A 21,920-nucleotide genomic window follows, 5' to 3' on the forward strand; every position below is an offset into this window, starting at 1 on the left:
ATAATCCACAATTTGTACTGGCTACATTTCTAGATGAGACTGTTGGTAGGATGGCACTTTAAGAGAAAACCCTGCCCATTAGAACTGGAGATAACTTAGGGACAGACATAAAAGGTTAAGGTGGCTTGCAAGCTATACTTGTATTTCAGACCAGGTTCACAGTAGGATGTTGTAGTAGTATGCTTTCCTGTACCTAGTAACTGCAGAACCGTGTTACCATAACGCAACACATTACTATGCAACGCTAACATCACACTGTGAACGTCGCATAGAATTCTTATTGCAGTACGGTAATCTGTGTTATAAGGCTTTATATTGCAGCTCTGCACGGTCCCACTGTGTGAAACAAATGACAGTACCCACATGTGAACTGGTAAAAATCATTGTTAGATCTCTTTTTATCTAATTTAATTCAAGTTTCACTTTACCTGTAAATGAAGCCTGCACTTCCCTAAAGCTGTCTCTAATTTATGCCTTTTGGAGGCAACTTGTAACAAATAAAGTAAAAATTGGTGTAAAAGTGCTCAAAACAGTTACTATGGGGGCCAAGAGAAAACTTTAAACTTATTTACATCATAGTCCTACTTTGCACAGTGTCCATATGTAATAATAATACCCATATTTGGATATCGTTTTTCTCCGTTTGGACTCAATGCATTTGCGAGGCAGCCACTAGAGCACACTCAGTAGGCAGTAGCAGTGTTAGGGAGTCTTGCCCAAGAACCCCTACTGAATAGGTGCTGGCTTACTGAATTGGAAGAGCCAAGATGTATCGACCCTCATATGTGTTGACCTTCATATGTAAAGAAGTCCATAATTTGCAGTTGTAGACCTCCATGTACCTCAAGTGGAGGTGACTGTAATGATCACTGAGGGTTGCTGATACATTTGCATCCCCACAGGGTTAAGGTGGTTGGTTGTCATGGGATATATCTAATACTACACAATATGTAGTCTGTTTCAGTTTTTTTTTTTTTGAGGTATATGGATTTCTGAAACTGCAAAGGAAAATCGCTTGATAGGGTGAAAAGCTGGATGCAGCACAGTTCCTGTCAGCTCAACCATGTTATCACACAGTAGCAATGAAGGAGCACCCAATGAGCGTAGTGGCGTGCTTGGTCCCTACCCCAGCACCTCCAGGGGTACACAGTTGAACACCACAAAGATGGATCAGCATCGCCAAAGTAAACATAGCTCTTTTATTTATAAGGCAGTAATTACATACTGCTATTTCGGGCAATCCTGTCCTTTATCAAATTGCAAATAGCCGTGACGGCTATTTGCAATTTGATAAAGGGCAGGATTGCCCGAAACAGCAGTCTGTAATTGCTGCCTTATAAATAAAAGAGCTACATTTACTTTCGAGGTGCTGATCCATCTTTGTGGAGCTCAACCATGTTATACGGCTCCATAGGAAAGCAAATGCACATCTTTATTGTTATTTTTTTTTTAAACAGGATTTTGCAATCACATGGTAAATCTACTGAAAATGTAAAAAATTTCCACTAGAATTGTTTTGCCAGATCACTAGCTCCCTTTCTCGAAACAGGAAACTAGGCACCACTATAGCAGTAATGCTATGGTGCACAAGGTAATTTTGGATTTCTCCCTCAGAGTTGCTATGACTCGAAGGCGGCATAGTATTTAACACTGCCGGGAATTTGAGCAGCAGCATGGTGAGCCATCATTTTGCTCACCCTGTGCCCATCTCATCGGTAGCGTAAATATATGTATGCCCCTTTCTTACCAATAGTCTATGTTTACACTTTAGGGGAGTGTATGCTTTCCCTTTCAAATAAGAGAAATGCATATTGAATTGGTACAAAGGTCTAGAACCCTTTCACATATTAAATGTGGGATCTTTTTCTTAATTTAAATCTGAACAGATAGATGTGGCTAATTATAAAGCAACATTCTGCTCAATATTACATATAGTATAGATATTTTTAAAAGCAGTGGGTGTTTCTATGCAACGGAAGTCACCTGTATAAAGCTACAATGTTTTGTACTAAATGTCTGTGTTTAGGTGACAGAGTTACTGTTTGAATAAGAATGGTCCTTTTGTTGAATTACTGATTTCAAAGAATAGGAAATCCAATTTTCATGTACAAAATCAAATGAATAGTCTTTTCATGAAAAATCTCAAATATGCTCCAGTATTTTGCCCAGGAAACAATACATATTATCTTCTTCTTGCAAGCTATATTCACAGTAAAAATGTAAACTTCAAGCTTGCCCTTGCAGTGAACTATAGATTCTTAATGTCTGAGTGGAAAAAGCATCTGGAGGTAGATACCAAACAATGTCTAGTATTATTTCTAAAGCTACTGTGAAAATTTACTTTTTTTTATTAGTTAGTTTTTCTGTAACATTTTATGTTTTTCTTGACTACCAAAATAACAGTCTTGCCGATTACTCTTGACTATTGTACCCGATTGTGGTGACATTGAGGCTGACCTTGGAGTCACCTCCCCCGCTGCCGCATTCTCCTTTGTCGTACCACCATTTGTTTTTCAATTTGTCCAAGAGTCCTTGCTCATTCAGTTTTAATACTGCCAGGTTAACAGCATTTCTTGAAACGATAAAACATAACTTGTAAGAAAATGTACAAGAGGCTTTCAGGAATAGAGTTGTGCGAATATCTTCAAACAAGCTGTACAATTTTCTCTGTAATATATTTTACCTTTAAAGAAATTTGTGTAAATTTACAAATCTAAACAAGGCAACAGTATGCAATATTACTGTCAGATTATGCACAAATAATGACTTAGCAGCATTTATGAAAAATGGTAGCAAGTCAAAAGGATAGATTATTGCTGTTTGTAGTAACAAGTTATAAATATAATTACAATTACATTTTCAAGCATTTTTGGGGGGCAAATTTCATTTGAATGTCATGGAAATAAAGTCGCACATCTCTACCAAGGAAATTGTAATATTAAGGAGCACAAGAGGACAAATTGGCTAAGAGATTCAATTAAAGCTTGAAAATTAACAACAGCAACAATTAATCATATATAATAGAAAGGTGGCTTGTGCTTTGTAATGGGGGTGCTATCTATGAATTCAATATATGCTGAATGAAGGTAAGGGTCAACATTCAGAGAACTAAACACAAAATTCACATCATGCAACCAACATTCATCACAAATATCAAAAGACTTTTAACTTGTAAATTAAAAGTCATCTAACTGTAAAAGGAAACTTTAACAAACAGAAATGGTAACGTATAAATTCTAAAAAACAAATAAAAAGAATACACAATTTATACCAATTACCTTTCCACCATAATAAAAACAAACCATGTTACCTCAAATATCCACAAACAAAGTAAAAAAAGAAAGAAAGAAAGAAAGAAACACGACAACACATCAGGGAAGGTGGAATATTATAACAACACTGATATTGTTATATTATTCCACCCACCTTAATGCTGAGCCTTTTGGTGTTGCCACTCCGTAGCCTTTTGAATCGAGGTTTCCTCCAACTTTCATGGTGTCACATGGCTTTCTCTGTTCAATATATTCATTCATTGTGGACTCCAGCAAGAAGGCAAATTTTCCTTTTGACTTTCGAACACGAGCCACTCCATCATCTGTGGTTTTGGTAAACACGGAAGGTTCTGCAGACTTCATGTAGGACCACATTTTCTCATAAACTGCTATTTTTGAACGCTGATGGTAAAAACCAAAGAAGGTTTTAACTCTGATGGAATTTATAATGAGAGCATGTAATCCTTCAACAGTCTACATACACAGCAAATAAGACAAACAGTAAATGTACCCACTTACTTTACCATGTCCACAGGGAGCAGCATACATCTCCATTGTGGACACCACTCCTCACACTTTTTTTACCTATTGCTACTGAATTTCCAGGCAGGGGCCTCACTACACACTCCCATTCACCTCTATGTACATTATTATGCATGTATGTATAATCTGAGTGTGCAGGTTTATGGGACAACAGAAAGAAATCAAGTGGTTGCTGATTAGATCATACCCAAATATTCAGCTGTCATATAATTCCAATTATATTTACTCTGAGCTATTTAGGTGTCTTAAATATCAGCCTTAAAATCACATCTGAACTTATGTCTAGGGCAAAGTTAAACAAACAAAAAAACAACAACAAAAAAGGTGTCTTTTTATGAAGAATAGGGATGAGTGTACCAATTCATAATGCTGTTTCAAGTGTTTTAGAACATAACTCAAATTTAAACTGATGTGCAACATGGCAGAGGGGTTAACTCATCCTTGTTGCTGCCTCTGTGCACTGCCCTCCACTTTAAAGTGTATCTGTAGGGAAAAAGTACAGGGTAGTCACCTCCATCCAGTATTGGGACCCCTGAAAGATCACTTGTTGATGCCTGTTGGCAACTCAAGCATATGCACTAGCATGGACTCACTTGGCTTTCTTTGGGAAAAGCTGAGCCCAATCATGGCCCATGCTACAGCGCATGCGGGAGCCTTCTTGTTCAGTTTTTTGAGGGTCTTTATCTGCTGGATCCCGAGCATGTCTGTGATACTGCACAGGCACAGAGCAGCTGCCCTTCGGGGTCTCAGTGCTAGATCGAGCGATGGAGGAGGACAGGGAAATCCTCTCCAGGATCCAGAGGCTTCCCCCTCCCGAGGTAAGTGTCCATATTGGGGCATTGCAATTGACCCAGGTTTGCTTTAAGTTTCATCTCTTCAGCTAATTCTTCCTTCCGGCTGTGAAGGACGATGTAGCTGGAATGCCCTTTTCATTGAAAAAATATATAAAAAAGAAAACCTAGTGCCAAGACTAAAAGCTAAGGAAGAAATCTAAAATTACATGCTAGGCCTATATGTGACAAAAATGATAGACAAAGCGGTACAATTTTTATGGTTCGGCATATAAGTTCAGTCAGATAAAAAAAATATCTATAGTATGTATGTGTTTATTAGAGATGGCTTGAACCGCGAATGCAAACTTCCGCAAAAGATCAGTTCGCGCAAACTTTCGCGAACTGCAATAGACTTCAATGGGAAGGCGAACTTTGAAAACTAGAAACACTTAAGTGATGGAAAAGATGTTTCAAGGGGGCTAACATCTGAGTTTTTGCATGGATGAGTGGGATAGATGCCAAAAGTCCCGGGGAAAAATCTGGAGTTGACGCAAAGCAGCGTTTTAAGGGCAGAAATCACATTGAATGCCAAATTGCAGGTCTAAAGTGCTTTAGAACATCTTGCATGTGTATACATCAATCAGGGAGTGTAATTGGAGTACTGCTTCACACTGACACACCAAACTCACTGTGTAACGCACCGCAAACACCTGTTTGTGTTGTGACGGCCGTGCTGGACTGGTGCGCACCATGCCGAGATTGCTCTTCCTCAGTGATATCAGATAATGTCTTACTGCCTTATCAACTTTCGATGGTTCTTTCTCTACCTTTGTTAAAGCTTACATCTGTTTTTTTAAATTACATTTTCTGCTGGCTGTTCAGTACCTGTAACGAGAATCTGTTATGGAGGGCAAGTCTGCCATTGTGACCACGGGTAATGGCCGGGGAATCGGGGTTCAATTCTGGTCCGGAGTGGGAGCCTGAGAACTGGCTACCACCACCACACATCCAAGTAAGGACCCATTTGCTGTATAAGTAATGTACCTGCCCTGACCGTGCTTTGCAAACCAGGCATCTGTGGTCAGATGGACCCTTGACCCAGCGCAAGACGAACCAAATCGAAAGCATTTGCCAAGAATGTGTTATGGAGGGCAAGTCTGCCATTCGTTAAACTGTGTGAAACTTTCGATGGTACTTTCTCAGTAGCATGGTGACCATGGGTAATGGCCATGGAATCCTGGTTCGATTCTGGTCCGGAGTGGGATCCTAATAAACGGCTACCACCACCACACATCCAAGGAAGGCAGAAGGCACGCTGTGGGCAAAGGAGCAGGAACGGCTACCACACATCCAAGGAAGGCAGCAGGCACGCTGTGGGCAAAGGAGCAGGAACGGCTACCACACATCCAAGGAAGGCAGCAGGCATGGCATGCACGTCCCGAGGTAGTGACCAAAAATAACAATACAGGAGGACTTTTGAGGCCCCGCTGTATATGAGATGAATCAACTTTAAATCCTTTAACGAGAATCTGTTATGTAGGGCAAGTCTGCCATCCATTCAATTGAAAGGTATGCACTGACTGCCAGGTATAATACAATATGCAGTCAAAGATGCAGTGAAAGGTATGCAGTGACTGCAAACAGCTGTTTGTGTAGTGACGGCCGTGCTGGACTGGTGCGCACCATGACGAGAGTGCAGGTGATGGCGGCTTTCCAGCCCATATGGTCGCCAGGCTGAGGTAGCTGAATGACAGAACAGTGACTGTCCAGCTGATCAAATTTGGTCTGTCCACAATAAAGCAATGACCTTATTATCATGGGTGTGCCCCCCCGACACACTCATATAGCCGTCAGTGATTGCTTAATTGTGATACGCAAGCACGGTCATCACGGCAAGGTAATGATCACGAAGGGGAATTGGCACATGTACATGCCTTTTGTTTTGTTGTTGCAGCTGCAGTACAGCCAGAAAAATTAGGCAGGCATGTAAACGCATCAGAAAAATTAGTATAGCGGCCACTGCTAGCAGCGGCCTTAAAAATTCAGGAATCCACCTGGAGTCCTGGACCCTGTTGGTGGTGGCGGAGAAGGCAGTCAACCGGCCTGTAGGCAGAGATGCTGTGTGGGGAACGACTTAGTCTTGGGGCAGGCAGTAACACGGCGTGCAGGCAGAGATGCTGTGTGTGGGGACTTAGTATTCAGGCAGGGATGAGTGTGCTTTGCAAAACCAGGCATCCATGGTCAGATGGACCCTTGACCCAACGCTGTGTGCCAGAGATGTCACCACTTGCCTTTCAACATCACGGTACAGTTTAGGTATCGCCTTTTTTGAGAAAACATTGCTGCCTGGTATCTTCCACTGTGGTCTATGGCTCTGCTTTTGTGTGCTGCTTTTCCTCAGGTGGTCATCCCATTGCTGTTTGTGCTTTGTAATCATGTGCCTTCGTAAGGTAGTTGTCCCTATGCGGGTCTTGGTCTTTCCACGGCTCAATTTTCATTGCTCTCATCTGAGGCATACACACAAAAAAATGTCCACACCGCTGAGCCCTGGGGTGATGGCACTTTGGTGGTGGTGGCTGACTGAGTGTTAAGTGGGGCCAGAATCAGAGCAGGAGGAGGAAGATATGTCATGCTTCTGTGCGGAAGCTGAGAAAGATGAGGTGTTGTGTGTTAAATAATCAACTACGTCCTGACAATATTGATGGCACGTGCCTTCTTCTTAACACTGTATTTTGGTCGAGGGCCACATGAAATCATGACAGCGCGACCTCGAACAGACCTGCCAGGTGGCCTGCCTCTGCCTTCTGTTTTGTCCATACTGGGGGAGATGAAGTGAAAGGTATGCACTGACTTGACTAATACAATGTGCAGTCACACAGGTGCAGTTAACAGGTATGCACGGAGTGGTATATCACACTGCATGCACTGACGTAGGTAGGCGGGTGCACTGAACACAACAGGTAGGTATATGCAGTGATGGGTATTACAAATGTGCACCTGTCACACACACGTACCGTGAACAGGTACAGTGACTGGTGGTATTAAATATCACACTGTGTGCCCTCACGTAGGTGGGTGGGTGCACTGAACACAACAGGTTGGTATATGCAGTGATGGGTATTACAAATGTGCACCTGTCACACACACACACAGGTACTGCCGTGAACAGGTGCAATGACTGGTGGTATTAACAATGTGTGCGCTCACGTAGGTAGGTAGGTAGGTAGGTAGGTAGGTAGGTGCACTGAACAGTGAACAGGTGCAGTGATTGGGATGGGATTACAAATCTGCAGCTGCCTGTCCCACACACACAGGTAGTCACTGAATGTGCTGGGCCTGGCAGTGGCACAGTAGGAATTATACCAAAGGCCAGCTGCGACTGACTGACAGGGCTGTATATAATGCAAGTGGGCCACTCAAAAAAAAAAAATAGATCACAAGAACAAGATTAGCTCGCAAAAGAGCTGTTGAGGGGTGCTTTTTTAGCAATAAGAATCAGCAAGGAGCAAGCTAACAAGCCTGTAAGAGCCTAACTAAGCTTTCCCTATGAGAGTCTGCAGCAGCTCTCCCTTCTCTAATTACTGCGGGCACACGAGTGAGTCCAATGCCTGACGCTGCCTGCCTTTTATAAGGGGGGAGTGGCTACAATGTGCCTTCTGACTGTGATGTAGAGGGTCAAAGTTGACCCTAATGATGCACTATGGGGGCAAATCGAACTTCCGGAAAAATTTGCGGTTCTCCGCGAATGCGAACCACGGAAGTTCGCCGGGAACCTTTCGCCGGTGAACCGTTCAGGCCATCTCTAGTGTTTATATAACTATGGTTCACCCTGCGGCATGGACTGATATGTAGATATCAATAATGCTAATAATGATGGCGATCACATTAATAATAGATAATAAATAACTGTCACATACCCGAAAAAATTCTTTGGTAGAGCCTGAATCCAAAGTGCCATATGCTATTTCTGTTTGTTTGGCCAAGTCTTCCGCACTCTCTATAGGAGACACCATCCTTTCCACTGTGAGGAAAGCAGCTAAGTTGGCAGTATAGGAGGAGATAATAATTAAAGTGAAGAACCACCAGACTCCTCCAACTATTCGCCCAGAGAGAGATCTGCAAGATAAAAAAGATTAGATATTTATTTATTCCAGATTAACAAGGATAACCTCAATAAGAGAGGCACCAATATCTCCCAGAAGTCTCACAGTGGATGGGAAGAACAGGCAACCATCATAAAGACCCATTAATCATCATTACTAATACTAGATAATAACAGGAAGCAATAAACTTCTCCTATGGAGCACCAAAGAATACTAAAATTAAAGGCTTAACTAATGCACAAGACCCAATCTGAGTAAATTATGTACAAAAGTTAATAAATAAAATTCTAGGCATGTCTAAACTATCAAGAATAATTTAACATTTAGCATTTAATTGCGCCATTAATTCATTGATATCTCATGTACCAGTTCTGCATAAAACTAAATAACAGCATTTAAATAACAATGTTATTATGATTATGTTGTAATTGATGTATGACTCTACAGGTGAAACTCGAAACATTAGAATATCAAGCCAAAGTCCATTTATTTCAGTAATTCAACTTAAAAAGTGAAACTAATATATGGAATCGGAACCCTTTGCAGGTGTTTTGGATTAATTAGCTGATTAGAGTCTGACACTTTGAGCCTAGAATATTGAACATTTTCACAATATACTAACGGTCTGATATTTTGATTTTGGGGTTCTCGTAAGCTGAAAGCCATGGTCATAAAAATTATAACAAAGGCTTGAAATAGCTAGATTTGTATGTAATGAGTCTATTACAGACATTAGTTACACCTTTTAAGTTGAATTACTGAAATAAATTGACCTTTGCACAATATTCTAATTCTTCCCGTTTCATCTGTAGTTTTGAGACCTTATTTGCATGTGTGAACAGATTAGGTATATTTGGCAATCCCTACAATTGTACACCTCAATGAGAATTACATACTAGTAAGTGATTCCTTGCATTTGTGCAATTCTTCCTGATGGAGCGCTGTAAAAACAGCGCAGGAGATTTTGGTGCAGCAGGCGCCACCGTAGGCCGAAATAGGAATTACAGCTATAGCAGCACTCAGTGAGTGATTTGGGCGCTGTCAAAAGATGGAGTACAAGTAACTGTAAAAACACTGTAATGCGGCCACCATCAATAGCTGGAAGCCGAATTACATCTTTCCCTCACTATCCATGGCGGCCTGGAGGGGGAATAGTAATTGATGCCGCTGGGACTTGTGCAGGAGCAGGGTAAGCTGTTATTGGCTTTCCCCTGCGCCAAAATATCCTGACAGCTATGTAATAGGTACGCTTCCTGACCACTGCTTTCCTTCAGGTATTTAATAGTGTGTTATGGGTGAATAACACTTTATTTTTCTTTATTATTTTGTGCATATATTTGGACCATAATGTCCCCACTATGAAGGTCAAATCATCTCATGCTCTACTGTAATTCTATAGAAGTACTTTTTAAGGCTTCAGAGCAGTAGGCGTGTCCAACCAGAATATTCCATTCCGCAATGTGGATGGCCCAATATACAACAGCTTTAGCCATCCACAGGCATCCATGGAGATGCCTATTTATGACAGATGTGCAGAAGTGCCCAAGGTCCATCTAGTTTGATAGACAACAAAAGTAGCTATACAAAATTTGGATACATGTCAGTGATAGATTTGAATGATGGAAACTTTTGTCCCTGAGCTCGTCAGGTGTGCATGCAATTTAATTAGTGAAAGAGAGATGAGAAGGTTACTAAAAAAAAATATCTACCCAATAATCTGAAAGTATACTAACCCACAAAATGATACATTTTATAGGTGACTTCTGTGTTATTAATGAAAAGTGTAATGGAACCATATTCAATTATTTTTTCTCTAATTTTTCATCTTAGAAAATAAGCTTTCAGCACTCCGCAACTAAAAAAGTAATAAACGGTTGGGAAAGAAATAATAGCAAACTTTTTTTTGTGTGTACAGTATATTCTTGCTTGCTGGGGCTTAAAGGAAACCAGAGACAAAGATTTATAGACACCTGGGGCTTCCTCCAGCCTCTTCCGCTCAGACTGACCGTGACTGGCTGAACTTACGCCACCCGATACAGAAGACAGAGAAGACTGAGGACGGCGGCATGGGAGCGATCCGTGCGGATGGGGCTGGAGGAAGCCCCAGGTATGTATGAATCTTTTAAATTTACTTTGTCTCTGGTACGCTTTAAAAGTTGTTTTATTACAAAAGTGTGAAAACATCTGTGAGAAAACTCAGGAGAAACGTTAACTGAATAGGAGCCATAGTATTTTTATACAAAGAGAAGATCAACAAAGTACTTACACAGACTAAGTTCAGATGTGTTAGGTGTCTAGGGAATTACCTAGAGTGTTATTCCACTTTGTCCAAATTGTCTATACCCAATTAAGACCTCATTCACACTTGTGCATTTTCAGCAATGTATGGTGAAGTGATCAGCAGTGACATCAGAAGTGCACTTCAGTCTGATTTCCCCATCCATGCATTTTGATTCAACACAGAATCTCAATGCATGGTTGCATGCATTTTTGCACATTTGCAGTGCGATTCCAATCATTATAAATGAATGGGATTATAGCTGCATCAGGGAAAATCACAAAGCGGCGCAGTGTCCCAATGGCTACCTGCATTGCATGTAATGTGGATATAGAAACAAGACCTAAAGCATTTTAAGAAGTTTTATTACTTGGACATGCCTGTGACTATTGTGGGTCTTTGATTGTGTTCTATGACAATTCCTTCTGAGGACCGCTAAGATCTGATGTTGCAATTAAAGCAATAAATAATAGCTGAGGTATGCAATTATCACACCCCTAGAGGTGCATATTCCCTAATCCCTACCGTTTCAATGAATGAGTCACTTTAGTAAAGCTAGTTTCCATGGTTTCCAAAAATTTTACTTGAAAGATATGGCAGGTGGGGACAGCAATATTACTGCTGCTTTGTGCATCAACCCCATTGTATGTTATATCAGTTATTTTACAAACGGGCTGGTTCACACAGAAGTCCGCACGGCTTCCAGCAGCGTCTCGTACAGCGGCATCTCGGTGGCAGCGTGTTTGGGCTTTCATCAGCTTTCCTCTGTGATCATCATTTTCGTCCCCACAGGGGGACACTAGCGGTTAACTGACCCTAGATACTACATGTAGAGTCCAGGGTCGCCTCAAACAACATGTAAAATCAGGATTGGAATGCTGCGTTCGCGCAAACGGTGACAAAAGCCCGGTGCAAACACTCCCCTTTACTGGAAAGGGAGTCTTTAACGACGAGTCCCAAATGCCGGCGGTAAACATGGGGAGAACATCTGTGTGAACCAGCCCTAAAGCAGTTCAGATGAGCACTGATAATCTTATCTGAAACACTGTAGCCACTAACATGTTGTGCAGAGATTGGAAGCTGCTTCTGTGCAACAGCTCTTTATTTAGACAGGGTCGGTTCACACGGGCATCTGCCAACGTGTCGGCAAATTGCTTTTCTGCATGTATGCAGAAAAGTATTTGACATCTTCCTCCGGCATTCGTTGGCTTTCAGCTGTTTTCCTCAATGCAGCGGGACATGGAGACGTGACTGTAAGCGACCCTGGAAGCAGAGTTGGCTTACAATGTTGCTTCCAGGGTTGGCTGAAACAACAGGAAAAATCAGGAATGGAATGCATCATTCACACAAACAATGGCAAACGGGGCAAACTATGGTACAGGGACTGCCCATTCACTTGAATAGACAGCTCTTAAATGATGAACAATGCAGCCAGCAGGAAACGACTCACAATCGCCTGTGTGAACCGGCACTTAATGTTACTAAAGGCCCAATATATAAAAATCACAATGAAAGTCTGTATTATGCACACTAGTCTGTGCACATATTTTTTGTTTGTTAATACATGTACATTTATCTTATGCATAATTTAAGCTGAGTGCGGGCTGGCAAAACATGTTCAGCAACATCAGCAGTAAATTAGTATTAAGGTGATATAGCAGATGTAGTAAATGTTGTAAATGAATAGCAGCTTCGCCACAAGAGGGAGCTTCTACTTCAGCATCTTTCCACTGACTGTCCATGTAATGTGCCACATTGAAGGTGGCATGTTACAAGTGATAGATTAAGATGTGTGGAAAACTTTCTGCACGTTTTTCAATAGCTTGTATATAGAACGAATTTGGTGGGGTTGTGCTGATGGCCTTGAGCAGTGGCAATTTAATTAAGCTGTCACCGCTCTTTTATAAAGTGAGAACATCAAAAAACCAGCACAAAAGAAGGAAATTAAGGACTTCACCTCCTTTGTGCTCTTTTATGAATCGGCCCCTTATGTTCATAGGACTGAATGACTTTCCAGTCGTGCTCTGCAGCTGGGTCTATAAACCATTTGTCTGAGCAGCACAATGCATTCATGTTTTCATTAAGTTTCTTGATACATTTTCTTTAAAAAAAAATACTTTATTGGTAAGAGCAAAACTATATATTTTTTTTTAAAATGTGAGTGCATGTGAGAGAAGTTGAAGAAATCCTGAAGCGAAAGGTATATAGAGGCAGTCATATTTGTCTCCTTTTAAATAATACCAGTTACCTGGCAGTTCTGGCATCAGTAGTGTCTCAATCACACACTTCAAACAGGTATGCAGCTAATCTTGTCATATTTTTTGTCAGAAACATTTGATCTGTATGTTTTTTCAGAGTCTATGACTAAAAGTATTAGAAGCAGAGGAGCAGTGGGGCTGCCAGGCAACGGGCACTGTTTTAAAATGAAATACATATGATAGCCTCCATCAGCCCCATTTTTAGGGGCAGGCAAGGTGGGTGTCTGCTCGGGGTGCAGTGCAGAAGGAGAGAGCAGCGGGCACACTGCCACAGCCATTGGGAGGGGCCTGACTCCTCCCTCTCCTAGGGCCCACCTTCTGTGCTCCCTCCTCTTTTGTAGAGCTTCAGCAGCTGGAAACGAGCACAGCGAATACTCACCTCTTCTGGGCTGCATACGAGGGAGATGCACATGCCGCTGGTCTTCTCCATCTGCATCGCTGCTCACTCTACTTTCACTAATCAGGAAGTAGAGTGAGCGGTGATGCAGACAGAGTGGACTGGCGGTATGTGGAACCAGGAAGAGGAGCATGGAGCCCGGAAGAGGTGAGTGTTCACTGTGACCGCTTCCTGCTGCCAAAGGAGGGAGGAGCACAGAAGGGAGGCCTGAGGAGAGGGAGGGAGGGGCCGGGCCCCCTCCCCCTGGCTGTATCAGTGTGCCCGCCCCTCCCCTTACTGTACTGTAATGTCCCTGCCTGCAGCAAAAGTTCTTGGGGGGGATTGAAGGGGTCACCTATGCCTGGCTACCTATACTGGGGGCACCTACACGTGGCAGAATGATGCAATGCTATAAATAAAGCTATATAACTGAAAATAAAATATGAGACTCTTTTCTTTGCTACTAATGTTCTATTAATTAGCTATACTACCCATTCATTACATTATATCATAAGTATTTCCGTTTCAGTGTCACTTTAAAATTTTACCAAACATATAAGAGTCCATTGACTCTTAATAACTGTGAGCCACCAATATAAAGTTTTCATAGTTCATTCACATTCAATTCAATTTTTCAAAATATTGCAAATAGTAAAATATAGTATGAAAATAGTTCCTGTAGTACAACTAGTCCAGAGCAAAAGATGGAAGATTCATTTTGAAAAACGGAAAAAAAAGAGCTTTCCATGTGATGTCATATAACTTATTTACCGGTCTATATAGCTGGGCAAACACACTGTCAACAGCAGATTAACTGCCCTCAACTCCATTTTCAGCAACAACATAGAGGGAAGAGAACGATAAAGACACCAGATGTGACAAGTCAGGTTTCCAGAAAATACTTGAGCTCTTTAGAATATGAAAGTGGAGAATTTGTTTGCATGGGATACTACACTGGTCCCTATCCTGTTTTTCAGGCTAGTAAGAAAGATACAGTGAGCACACATACTGTATATACACCTTAGCTCTGCTTCCAAAAAGGTTCTCAATTTAAAATTATAATTATTGTCACTGAAATATTCATCTCTTTTTGTAATGTTTTGATCATACACATGACAAAAACATATAATGATACTTTTTAATAGACAAATAGATCCTTAAAACCTCAGGAATAATAAAAAGTGCGGAATCATTTTCTTGACCTTCCCACAAATTTTACCTCAAATTTATTCAGGTCATGGTATATTAAAGGACAACTGTAGTGAAAGGTATATGGGGGCTGCCATATTTTTTTCCTTTTAAAGTGGATCCGAGATGAACTATTAATCATTGCATAATTGTGTTCCTTTCCTATTGTTTATAGGGCATTCCTCAAGCCAAATACTTGTTTGTTTTTGTTTTAATACTCTAACTATAAACTAAACAAGCCACACGCCCACAGGTTTTCAGAGAGCTTTGGCATTTTCAGACAGTAGCAAGGGCTCATGGGAGCTCAGTCTGGCAGGAGGGGGGGGGGTATTACCAGCCAGAAATTTCAGAGGCAGAGAGGAGGAGGAAGGAGGAGAGGGGATTAGGTTTTTTTCACAGGCTAAGCGCTAAAGATGCAGATAAGCCTGCATGTGTGTAATGTTTTATAGTTGTGTATAGCAGCAAAGCATTCCAGGAGCAGCACATCCGCTTAAAAAACTTTGAACCTTTAATATGTTTCTTAATAAAAAACACACATTCCAATGGTACTCAACGGCTAAAAAATGACATTTCCAAAAATACAAACAAAAAAATACTTAGCAGGTCACTGCAGGTTTTGGAGGTGCGGAGGTGAAGTCGACGGCCGTTTCGCCCTGCAATTAGGGCTTTCTCGAGACCGAACACCCCATTAGCGCAGAGAGCAAAGCTATATAGTGTGCAGAGGCACCCCACCCACGCTGCTGGGAGCGGCTGTGACGCCAAGCCCCCATTCAAACCAACCAATGCCGAGCGCTGTGACAAACAGGTGGTTCCACTCACCTGTACAATTAAGGCCTCCAATCAGGGAAGAGGAAGAGCCGAGGCAGCCGGCGTATCACACGCCACCACACTCCAGTCTCATTCTCCCGGCCACCGTATCCTGCACTTCCGCGTGTCACGCAGCTGGAACGCATCCGCGTTCCGCCTTGCACCACAACCAATCGCGCAGGCTTCCGCCCTATGCGTCAGAACCAATCGCGCAGGCTTCCGCCCTATGCGTCAGGTGCGCCGGCATATACCCCGCCATACACGTAATACGTGCCAACAGTGTAACGAACGTAACGCGAGATAAAGTCACAGCGGCATCTAGTGGCTGAAAAGGATATATATTAGCAGTGTGGTATTATGGAGGTGACTCCACACTACAGCCTCACTCCCCACACACATTTAGGGACATGCTAGGAACAAAATAGGACAAAAACAAAAAACGATATAAAAACCATAGCAATCATCAAGAGATCAAAAGGATGAGGAACATGCGCAAATTACACCAATCTTAGATCTAGTATATCTATACAGATACTATTAAAAAAAGGAAAAAGAGAAAGATAATTTAGACAAAACCAGAATTACAATCAGTGTTAGATGCTGTCTCAAGATGTGTCTAACCTCAAGGATACCAAAATACCCGAGAGGTCGTCACCAATTGTCATCGACAACATCACAATTCACAAATTTATATCTACTTTGACTTAACAGGCCCAGATATCAGCAGCGGTCTCAATAGTTCAGGGGTGGTACCCAACAACCTGGGACCTACCACGAATGCAAATCATCGTGCTGCACCACAGTACCTCTCCTTATTAGGGGGTGGGCAAGGGCAGGATAGATAAAGCAATTGATCATATTAACATTAATACATAAAAAATACATAAGAAACCATACATGATTGCTTTCCAGGTCGTCTCAGAGAGAGAGACCACCATGGGGAAGATACCCCAGGGGTCTCCCAATTATCATCGCACCACCTGTTACAAAAAAACCGCCATATCTAATTTATCATTAAAGCCCATGGGGCCCTCTGTTTGTAACCTCATTATCCACTTGCTCTCAATCTGTAATAATAACCTCTCCTGATCTACTCCCCCCCTAGGGTTAGCCACCACTTTATCTACCCCAAAAAATCTCAGACAATTTGCATCTGCACAATGCCTTTCCCTAACGTGATCGATCAACCTCTTAGCCCCCCTCCCATTCCCAATGGATTTATAATGTTCCGAGAACCTCTCCTTCATGGGCCTCGTTGTCTTCCCTACATAGATACGATTGCACGGACAACTTACTGCATATACGGTCATCTCAGTCGAACAATTGAAGAAGTGTCGACTTTTATACCATCTATTCATGTGCATAAAACCTTTTCCCCTTCTTACATATCTGCAATAAATACACTTGCCACAAGGGTGTGTGCCCACCACCCCAGTTTGATTAAGCCAGGTTTTTCTTTGGGGGGACTTGAACTCGCTCTGAACGAGTTCATCCCGTAGGTTTTTACATCTTGTAAAAGATATGCAAGGAAGTTCTCCGCATTTCTCTCTCAACATAGGGTCGGACTGCAAAAGGCCCCAATTGTTCCTAATTGCATCCGCAATGATGTTTCCCATTGTCGAATGAGAAAAGTGCATGAAAAAATTGTTACTCCTCTTCTTTTTTCTTCTTCCAGGCTGTAAGAGAGACGATCTGTCCACGCTATGCACTCGATTGGTAGCAGATCTCAATACTTGTTCACTATAACCCCTCTGAGCAAACCTATTCCTAACCTCAGTTATCTGTTTTATGCCTTCCATTATATCTGAATTGTTTCGCTTCATCCTCACCATCTGACTATATGGGAGACTATCCTTGAGCTTTTTAGGATGGAAACTTTCCCCATGCAACACCATGTCGGAAGCTGTGCTTTTTCTAAAGGTGCTCGTCACTATCTGGTCATCAATAATCTTAATTTTTAAGTCCAGGAATTCCAAGCTATTGCCCCCCCATGTAGAGGTAAGGTGTAGGTTGACATTATTCTGGTTCAAGGAGACTATCCAATCCTCAAATTCTTTCTGTGTCCCCGCCCAAATTATTAAAATGTCATCAATGTATCTGGCCCAGAGGCGGACCCGAGCGGAAACTCCTCCCCTCCCGCAAAAAATGTTTTCTAACTCCCAGCGCCCCATGAAGAGGTTGGCATAGGTGGGGGCCACGGGGGTCCCCATCGCAGTGCCAACCTCCTGATGGTACCACCGGCCGTCGAAGAGGAAGGAGTTGCCGGTCAGGACCGCCTCCAGGCCAACATGGCAAACAACATGGCTGCTGTCATTGTATCACAGGAAGAAATAATCATATTCTATTGAAGCTGTTTGCAGCTAGATTTGCTGTATAAACTAAATCTAAACTTTAGATAATATATATAGACAAGTTACTTGTTATAGTTAGTTTTTCATCTCAGATTCGCTTTAAGCAATACCAGTTTCCTGGCAGCCCTGCTGGTGTATTTGGCTGTAGTAGCGTCTGATCACACCAGAAACAAGCATGGAGCTAATTTTGTCAGATCTGACAATAATATCAGTAACACCTGGGGATATATGCAATTCACGTTTTCTCCTGAGTTTTCTCCTAGGAGATAATTTTTCATCTTCAATTTAAATTAACTTTTAGCACTCTGCAATGGAAAAAAGTACCAAAAGGTAAATGAAAAAGTACTGTAAAAATTATTAGTTTGCTTGCTGGTGGTGTAAAATGCATTCTATTTACAAGTTGTGAAATATCACCTAAGAGAAAACTCAGGTGTAAAAGTGAATTGCATATGACCCCTGGTCTGCTGCATGCTTGTTCAGGGTCTACGGCTAAAAGCATTAGAGGCAAAGGATCAACAGGACTGCCAGGTAACTGGTATTGCTTACAAGGAAATAAATATGGCAGCCTCCATATCCCTCTCACAATAGTTGTCCTTTAAGAAAATGGTAGTTTTCAGTGGACGCATTTTATGTTCTAGAAGTCAGGTAATCATTATAACAAACAACTTCTTTAGTTGAAAGCTTTTCCATGTGGTCCGGTATTAGTCATGAAGAAAATCTGAAGACATAACAACAAAAGTTGTTTAGGTGATACTTTTAATGACTAACTTGTACAGTTAGTCATTAACCACTTTAGCCCACAGGACGTAGCTCCTACGTCCAAATATGCATGCTGGACATAGGAGCTACGTCCATGAAAAAACTGAGCAGCCAGGGTTCGCAGGGCGCAATTGCTGGAGTACGCAGGCTGCCCGTTAGCCCAGAGATCAATGAATGGGAAAGCAGTTCCCATTCATTGATCTAAGTCCCTTAGAACAATCACTGGCTTCTATGGAGAAGCCGCGATTGTTCTGTTACACATCCCCTCTTCACTTCCTGTATGTATGCTTACAGGAAGCAAAAAAAACTTTTGACTGTGGCCATCTTGTGGCCAAATAGTAAAACTACATCTACACACATTTTTTTTAAAATGAATAGACATTTTTACATTTAAAATTAACTGTTTACCTCCCACACAACCAAAAATACTCAAATAAATAATAAATAAATATGTTTAATTAGAAAAAAATTACAATAATAAAAAAACATAAATAGTTACCTAAGGATCTGAACTTTTTTAATATGCATGTCAAGAGGTTATAATACTAATATTTTTTAAATTATAAGCTTATAAATAGTGATGGATGCAAAGCTAAAAAAATGCACCTTTATTTCCAAATAAAATATTGGCACCATACAATGTAATAGGGACATAATTTAAATGGTGTAATAACTGGGACAAATGGGCAAATAAAATACGTGGGTTTTAATTATGGTATTATTTAAAAGCTAAAATGGCGGAAAACTGACAAATAATGCATTTTTTTCCATTTCTCTCTTAATATTCCCGTTAAAATGCATTTAGAATAAAATATTTCTTAGCAAAATGTACCACCCAAAGAAAGCCTGATTGGTGGCGGACAAAACAAGATATAGATTATTTCATTGTGATAATTAGTGATAAAGTTATTGGTGAATGAATGGGAGGTGGAAATTGTTCGGATGCAGAAGGTGAAAAAACACTAAAGGCTGAAGTGGTTAAAGGTATCACCTAAACAACTTTTGTTGTTATGTCTTCGGATTAACTTAAGGCTAACATTGCTTTCCCCCATCTCTGTCCAGTTTCTATTGTGACTTGGAATGGCCTGATGTGAATTCTATAAACCAACGGAAGTTTCTGTTTTGCTGATTTCCTCTCCCCTATCTATAGGCATAAACACATCTTCATTGAAATGGTAAGTTTTATGTTATGTTTAATCGGACTGCTCTGGGGCAGTCTGACTGTAACTGCAGGGCAGACTTTGATGTCTATAGAGGTCTTTCAATAACCGTTTTATAAGCTTAAAACATCATTCAAAACCCTCCAAGGCATATACATATTGAAATTAGGTATGGCTGGTTTCTCATTGCTCACGTCCTTGAAACATAAGTTATCCCATGATTGAGCACACAATATCCCACCTTTCTCTTTAGGATGGCTTGGATCTTAAAACCAAAGTTCATGCACACTGTTTTTATGCACAAGAAGGACCATTGTTGTGAAAATGCCTTGGCAGTAGAGTAGCAAAGAGCGTTGGTGCTAGGGACACCTGACCGAGGACCTTACAGTGTTGGTGGTAGATCAGCGGCCATTTTCATAAATCCAATTTGCGACAACCTGCCAATGATGATTTTGCTCATCCCTGCTTCTCTATTTGAGCCCTAAAGGGAGCTTAATCTCTGTCACATCTATTCTGGTATGTTTCTAAGTTAACATAAACTACACTTTTAATATTTCATTCTTTACCAAACCATCAACAGCAATACCTCTGAACTGTAACTAATAATATTCTGCAAAAGAATTCTAAGGCTCCAATGGCTAGCACATCAGGTGATTTACCAAACAGTGATTCATACCCATTTATCAACTACTTACTTTGTTTAATAAGCAACTGGATATTTTATGTTTCTATAGAAGCACTGCAGCTTCCATTCACTGCTGATTTGTCCACGCTGCTTTTTGCTGACAGTCACAGAGGAATATGCTCTCAGCAATCTACAAATGTTGCTCTCCTCACAGTTCTATTTGCTGATCCTCTGCAGAAAGTACAGAGAGCAGCATGCACCATTTTTGGCACTAAAACATAAGCACAGAGGCACTACACTGATCTATGAGGATGTAAAAAAGCAGCACTGATTTCCTAATAGCAGATCCTCCTGTCAGTTCCATGATAACAATGGTGAAATTAGCTGTGTGTGGAAGCCAGTGTCATACAAATACAAATCTGGAAGGATGTTAGATAAAACGTGTGCACATCGCTCTCTGAGACATCAACTAACCTGGCAACTTTTTACTGTATTATTAGGTTAACTTTGAAGATAGTACAGACATGAGGCAGTAGCTCTTGCTAATGTACTGAATAAAAAAAAAATATTAAAATATACAAAAAATACAATAATAATAATAATAATAATAATAATAATAATAATAATTATTATTATTATTATTATTATTAACATTTATTATTAACGCTATAGCAAAATTGTAAAACTTTACATACATGTAAATACAGTACATACAATTAAGAAGTGCGTTTCTTCCAGAGTAAAATACTATATATTATAAATTACTTTTCTCCTATGTTGCTGTCACTTACAGTAGTTGGTAGAAATCTGATGGAACTGACAGGTTTTTGACTAGTTCATCTCCTCATGGGGGATTCTCAGTATTCTATTTATTCTTTACAAAAGCACTTCCTGGAAAGGATCTATACAAAGATGCAGGCCACCCCCTACCGGTTTGCACACTATTCTGGCAGTTGGGCCGAGCAACAGCCATTCACTGCTAAAATAAAGAAAGCCCATAGGTGATGGATTAGTCCAAAACCTGTCAGTTCTGTCTGATTTCTATCATCTACTTTATGTGACAGCAACATAGGAGAAAAGTAATTATAGCACATGTTACTCTAGGAAAAATTTACTTTTTATTAATGTGTTTTCGTGTATTTTAAATTTTACAATTTTTCGCAATAGTGGTCCTTTAATTGAAATTAAAAACAAAAAACAAAATAGTTATTAATTTGTTAACATATTAGCTTTCAATTTAGATCAGAAAAAGGATTTTTTTTTTTTGCATCAGTGGTCCATTAATCCAATAATATTTTGAAAGAGTATGCATAAAATATTTGGTAATAGATGTGTAAAATATTTACTGCACCAACTCAGATAACCTTACATAACCTCCAGCTGCCAGCACACTATTTCCTCCTGGCCAGTCTCAAGCCATGCTTCTG

General features: G+C 40.8%; 1 protein-coding gene across 10 annotated transcripts in view; it reads right to left on the bottom strand.

Annotated features, from left to right (window-relative positions):
- Positions 1 to 21,920, bottom strand: part of GRIA3 (glutamate ionotropic receptor AMPA type subunit 3) — a 604,867-nt gene that overhangs the window by 33,411 nt on the left and 549,536 nt on the right. For 7 of the 10 annotated variants that reach the window (XM_068251187.1, XM_068251186.1, XM_068251191.1 and 4 more), the window contains 3 exons: positions 8,506 to 8,704; positions 3,427 to 3,674; positions 2,458 to 2,572 (listed from right to left, as the gene is read on the bottom strand). In XM_068251187.1, the coding sequence (XP_068107288.1) occupies positions 2,458 to 2,572; positions 3,427 to 3,674; positions 8,506 to 8,704 (562 nt within the window). Of the gene's footprint in view, positions 1 to 1,389; positions 2,573 to 3,426; positions 3,675 to 8,505; positions 8,705 to 21,920 lie in introns of those variants that run through there. The other 3 variants (XM_068251183.1, XM_068251184.1, XM_068251188.1) reach the window with 2 other exon arrangements.

Source organism: Hyperolius riggenbachi, chromosome 8, assembly GCF_040937935.1.
Source record: "Hyperolius riggenbachi isolate aHypRig1 chromosome 8, aHypRig1.pri, whole genome shotgun sequence".
NCBI classification, from domain to species: Eukaryota; Metazoa; Chordata; class Amphibia; order Anura; family Hyperoliidae; genus Hyperolius; species Hyperolius riggenbachi.